This window comes from Acanthisitta chloris, unplaced genomic scaffold, assembly GCF_000695815.1.
Source record: "Acanthisitta chloris isolate BGI_N310 unplaced genomic scaffold, ASM69581v1 scaffold36070, whole genome shotgun sequence".
NCBI lineage: Eukaryota > Metazoa > Chordata > Aves > Passeriformes > Acanthisittidae > Acanthisitta > Acanthisitta chloris.
This window is the reverse complement of record NW_008653906.1, coordinates 85,635-92,141: the sequence shown is the minus strand read 5'-3', so window position 1 is coordinate 92,141 and position 6,507 is coordinate 85,635. Positions and strand designations below refer to the sequence as shown.

Below are 6,507 nucleotides of genomic sequence, written 5' to 3'. Positions count from 1 at the left end.
GTTCAGCAGCTCGTAGCGCCTTTCTAGGTCATGTTCTTTTTCCCTAGGCAAGTTGCAAATGTTCATCAATATGTTAATTACTAAATCATTAAACACTTAAAAGCACCTTTAACTTACATTGATTTTAGGACTTGCCACTGACTTTTCTCTTTAACTTTAAGCTACTCCAAACAAATGATACACAAACTTCAAACCTGGCTCAGGTGGCCTATTTGGTAACAGGGCCTGTTCATTTTCTGTAACATCAGCTTTAATTCTGTCAGTTTAACTCCACTGTGCTACAGGACGCAATTATTACATTTTCATCTTTGGAGCGGCTGTTGTGGAATGTCCCAAGTATAAAACGTTCCCCCAGATCTAATGACCAAATTCCAGCATCAGCCTATTCACCAAGAAAATAAGGCACTGGAAGTATTATGCCATATACATTCTGCCCTACTGAATAATAAAAATGAGACAAGGGGTTAGAAAGCTTAATATTTTGAAGGTAGAATCTTCTGTCAAGTTCAGACCCAGGAGGAAAGAGGTGAGCAGAGACTCTTCCCAGGGAAGTATGCAGGCATCTACACTAGGTGGCATTACGGAAAGAATTATCATCAAACTGAAAGGAGCTGGAAGCAAAGCACTCAGGGCAGAATGGCTCTGAAAACAAGCAGCACCTTCTCCCTTCCTCGACAGTGCCAGCGAAAAAAGTTCATTTGTTCCTACTTTGCAGTATGGCTGGTATCACTGCACTGTGTCTGATTTCCTAATATCCCTTCTGCAGCCTGGTGCTCCTGTTGTAGCGATGGGATTGAGGATTTCTACAAAGCAGGTAGGGACTCAGATTTTGTTCTCTCTCTGAACAGACTTCACCTGTCTCATCTGAGGCACAATCCAAATCCATTACATTCTAAAATGTAATTTTATTCTGCTGTTAGGCCTTTGAAAATGTAACAGTGCTTAATATTTAATTTTTTTTTTCACAGCTCTGGCTAATCTTGTGTCATTGCATGCTTCTCATTTTCACGTCTGAAATATGAGAAAAACAAGTTACTCGATGTGTAACGCATTCACACTACTCACTTCTGAGGGGTTATTTTTGAAGCCTAATGGGAAGAGAGTAAAAAAATTTTGCATCTGTCTGAAGGGTAAATATTCCTGTAAACCATCCTTTCATAAACACATATGTTCATCTGTACTTACAGAAGAGAAAGCTGGTTCATTCGTCTTATTAAGGCGTTCTTCTTATTAACCAGCATGAACCATTCCTGCATCATAGCTTCTTCTTCTTCTGTGTTTCTTCCTGTAATCAAAAGAATTTCACTTACTTATGTGGCATTTCACAAATTGAGCTACGTATTCCATTTCAGGTTTTGGTGTATCGGTCTCCAATATCACTGAGCATGACAAGGCATATTCTCAAATGGTAAAAATATCATATGCTTACAAGTCCTGCCTGCTTCATAAAGAAATCTTTGAAAGCAGCTATTCTTCAGCACACATTTTAGTGGTTTTTATCATGCTGATACCCTGACCTAAATAAATACCTTTTAAAAAGGACTGTATCTTTTAAATTCTCTCAAATGAACTACAATTGTTGCAATGCTTCAAATGAAAAAACCTTACTGCTGAAACCAAACACAAAACCAATCCTTGTGGGCAAGATTCCCTCCACCATGCAAACCCAGCACAGTCAGGATGACGTGGTAGGCATCAAACTAGCTGCAGAGGAGATGGTAATCCTGAACCCTTGGCCAAGGTGTGGGCACCTGCTCAGCTTCTGTATTGATGGCCACTCTTCCAGATGATGAGCTGGAAAGACTTGCTCCTTTCCTCAACTTGCAATCAAAGGTAGCATCTGCACAAATACAAATAATCTTGGGGTCTGGGTGCCTAAGGGTCCTCGTGCGTACGCATGGACTAGCATCCCTTTCCCTAGCCCACGTCCATCCCAGGCAGGATCAGGATCAGGACCCTCCACAGCCTACCTGCAGGCAGTGCAATGCTATACCAGAGTCTATGTCACTGCCCCTGCACCATCAGGCCACATGGTGCAAAGGCAGGCGAGTGCCCAGAAAACTTCTGCCTGTCCTTTCCATGTAGCAGAGCTGTTGAGCCAAATTCCACTCTCTCTGAGCTCACGAGAAACATCATCAAAGTCCTTCATTGGAGGTTGCCACTCTGTAGCAACATGCTATTCTGAATCATCTCTCAAGTGAAATTGAATAGCAAGACCATGGTCCTCAATGAATTACGAAACTCACACATTTCACATGGTTAAAATTAATCTAGGAAGAAACCTGGAATAATGGCAAAAGAGCATGAGCTGGGTCTCCTGCTTCCCAGCTTTGGTACTGCTTTACTGGGAGACTGTGGGTAGATCTCCGAGTTTAAGCGCTTTGTGTGCAATACGAAATAATCTCCCATACTGATCCTGTGAGGGTGCTAGAAGTTAACTCTTTTGTGTTTGTGAAGGGCTTTGAAATCTCTGATGCAAGGTGCTGCACACTTGGGGATGCTATCTTACTAACTTAAACCACAGGATCCCTAGTTGCAAATAAGCACTTTCTAGAACCCGAAGCTGGAAAGACACCAGAAAAAATATTGTTTTGCTCTAAACCAAAGCTTTCAGTTACTGGATGGGAGCGTTTAAAATGCTTACAAGTATGCGCTTGCCATGTGCATGTTCACACCCCAATGCCACGGTACTGTGCAAGCCCAGATCTGCATGGAGAATCACATCCTCACTGGGCTATGACCCTGCTGCCTGCAATGGAAGTCTCTGGCTGTTTGATTCCCTCGGCTATGGCCTTTGGGCTTTATGGATCCACACAAGGGAAGGAAAAGAAGATGAACAGGGAAGTGGGTCAGCTTGGGGTCATACTGGTGGACCCATACAGTAAGAAAAAGTTATGGCATTTGGTATGTTCTCTTTTCTGGCATGAGACATCCATCTGTGCCCAGTTATCTCCCTGGGAAGTGCCTGGTTGATGAAACTTCACAAGAACAGTGCTTTTAGGACACAAGATTTCCTAGTGGTGAGACAAGAAGAGCAGAGCATCCCAAAGTGGGAATGGTGCTGCAGACCTTTTCCAAACAAAAGCAGCAGGGTCCAGCTCCTGGACAATGGAGTGATGAAAGAAGAAATATGACATGTAGAAAAGTTATCACTCAAGACTCCCACTTCTGGTTTTGTCCATAAAATATCACACCACAGCATTTCCAACAACATTCAGCAGTTCAGTACACTTTGCTGTAAAGTTACAGGTCAAAGGTGTTGCTGTTGTATTGGTCCATCTAACAGGGTCTGAGTTTAGAAGTAGACAATAATCAGGATTAGCAACCTTTTGCTGAAATGCACCAAGTAGCTGAAATTCATTTAGGAGAGAGGGCAAGAAGAAGGGGATAGACTGCCTTTTTTTTATCCTTGCAAAATGGCCAGTCTATTCTGTAATGCACAAGATTTTTTTACCAGCAATGTGGCAAAGTTCTCACAATCAGACATCTGTGGCTAGAGTAACATTTCAACCAATTTGTTAGTTTTGGGGTGGTCTGAGATCTCTGGCTAAAAGACACCATTATAAATACAAGCTCTTGCTGCATTTAATTTTGCAAGCCTTGAAAAAGAAATGGTAGAGAGAAATGCTTCCAAGGTGTTTGACTCAGTGGTGGATCTGAACTTGACTTTCGTGCCATGCAATTTCAGGTTTAGAACTTAGGATATAATCTTTTTTTTTTTTTTCTATTAATGCATTCCACCTAAATAAAGGTAGTTGCAACACATAATGAGAAAAGATCTAGGTAAAATCTTGGAGCTGTCGACTCCAATCTGCACAGGTGCCTATTTTAACACATCCACACTGACAGCAAAGCACATGCAATATCCATAGGATAGGCTGGTTTAAAAGTGAATTAACAAAGTCTTGATTGTTTTTGCAGAATTTTAAATCTGTTTTTGTATTCGCTTTGGACCCATGTGATGCCCTGACACCGGTCATGTGATATCAGCTGCAATAGGCACAAATCCCTGGGCAGCAACAAAAGAAGAAAGAGTAAAAAAGAAAAAGCTGAGAAAAAGCTTGCAATTTGGAAAAAGGCCAATTGTACCCTGGCGAAGGCCTTTTTGATCAGTGAAATGACATATGTGTACAATATTAATAGTAGTCGATGCTGATATTTTATTTGTCGGCCGTCAGCTTTTAAATTCTTGTGCATGGAGATGAAACAGATTCTTCCCAGGCAAGTAAAATAAAGATGAACTCCCATATATAAGAAATTTAAATAACTCTTCAGTAAATACACTAGCATTAGAGCATTACTTAATGTGAAAGGATGCACATGAAACACTTTCAACAAAGAAAAACTGAATGTTCTTACTACAGTGATATTGCAAGCTAAACTCTTACAATTTCTAAATAAAAAATTTAGAAAAAGCCTTTCTTCAACAGTTTCACTCTGTAAAAACCTGCTGCTGCTGGGGTGGTTGTTGTTTCCGCTTTCCAAGTGTAAAACAAGTATTTAATTGACTTGCTCCGAACGCTTGAAAATTCAAATTGGGAAAATCTCTGTGTTTTTCTCAGGGAAAAATAACCCCAACAAACTGTACAGATTATTTAAATGAAGCAAAAAACCATGCTTGAGAACAAATCGATCCCATGCATGCAAACCCCTTATCTAAACCAGTACAAGATGCTGAAAATCTATAAATTGCCCACAGATCTTAAACTTAAATTTTTTCCATAATACATGCATTACACTATTGTTTTTGATAAACAACAACAACAAAACCCTTTTAAAGCTAGTAAGTTGGACCATTACAAATTAATCCTGACTTTAATAACTGGTTAAAGACCCCTTCAGCTTTATAAGTAACAAAAAATATTAAAGCCTGTGATCACAGCGAGCTTTTCTCATTTCTCCTCTAACCATTTGTTATTTAATCCAATACTAGTAATCCAATTTGTCCATCAGACTTTTAAAGGGCAGAATGCAACTTCTCCAGCTTAGACACTTTTGAAAGTACAATATATTTTTCAAATGAATGCTGGATGTTTCATTTTTTTCCCCAACTGTTCCTAGCTCTAATGTATGAGGAAAAAAAGAACAAGATGAACATTGTTCGTACTGATTAAGTAAGAGCTCATTAAAGAGCTGTCAGTGCTGTACTTTGAATATGCATGAAGCATATAATCAGATCTAGTACCGTCACTAGAGGAGAATACGGTAAGTACAAAGGATTGATTTAATTACTTAGAGTGGGCTGTGGTGGTAAAGCAGTCTTGTTAGCGCAGAAAGAAAAGGAGGTTGTATTCTGGCACGGTTAGGGGAAAAAGGCAGTTTTAGCTTCTGCCACAATACCTAATCTCAGGATAAAGTACTTTACATTGTAGCTTAAAATGAGGACTGTCAGTTTTCTAAAAAGACCAGAATTCATCTTATCTTGTTTAACCTCATCTGGTTAACTATCTAGCAGAACATATTTATTCTCTTTAACGTGTAATTATGCTTTTTATCCTATAGTTCAATAATGACTTCTGAAAACTGTCTTCAAATACGAGCGGGTAGTGCTGCAAACATCATATGCATGCAAACTGCTTGGTAAGAGATTTGAAAAATGCAGAACCAGAAACTCAGATGAAACAGTAAGTACACGCGCAGAAAAGTCAATACAGCTTTTAATGTCGGACTTTAACCTGAGGAGAGTTCTGGCAGGGTTTCTCTAATTTATTTTCTTTTTCCCCTCTTCCTTTCTGCTTCCACCCCCCTCTTTCTTTTTTGTTTAAATTAATTAATTCATTCTTGTTTTATTCTTCCTCTAGGAATCCAGGGGAATTCTCTCACATCAACTCCCAGTGCCATTTTCTAATTTCATTGTCTGGCTTGAGTGGTGAAGGATGCGTGCTCTATTCTTCTCTTCACTTGACATCTACCAGAACCCTCCTCAATGATTAGGACCAAGCCCAACACCAAGTCTCAAATAGCACAAGACACTAAATTCTGCCCTCAGATATGAGAAACTCCTACTGGCTTCTGAGTCGTGATTCCAAGCTGTAATAGCTCCCGCACAGGATTCAATAGAGGCTGCAGTGTAAAGTTTGGTAATTTCGTCCCTTACTGGGGCAAATTTTAGTAATAGTTAAAGTAACGACAGTGAGAATTTTAATGACAGCCAAAATCCCCACAACAAACCACAACCCCAAACTCCACCCCAAGCCCCTTTCCTTTCTCCTGTGCTTCATCACACATATTCAAATACAATTTTCCTGGTTGTTATTCAAAACCGACTTGAGTCGATTTTCTATGCTCAAGAGTTAGATGCATGGTAACAAATACGTTACCAGTTTTTGAGAACGATACAAGTAACTAGCTTATTTTAATATTGCACAGCTTCCCAGCAGTCTTTTACAAATACACTTTCCTTCATATTCTTCAGGATTTACAAATGGCTTTTTTGTTTAGACTGCAAGCTAATTATTTGTTAAATATTTAAATAAGAAACATCTTGAAAAATGTCTCTTCTGAATC

At 39.6% G+C, this 6,507-nt stretch overlaps 1 protein-coding gene across 1 annotated transcript in view; it reads right to left on the bottom strand.

Moving 5' to 3' along the window:
- EHBP1 (EH domain binding protein 1) overlaps positions 1–6,507 on the bottom strand; it is a gene marked incomplete at both ends in the record, with an annotated part of 73,640 nt that continues 67,133 nt past the window's right edge. The window contains 2 exons of the mRNA XM_009082694.1: positions 1–43; positions 1,186–1,285. Coding sequence (XP_009080942.1) covers positions 1–43; positions 1,186–1,285 — 143 coding nt within the window. The remainder of the gene's footprint in view (positions 44–1,185; positions 1,286–6,507) is intronic.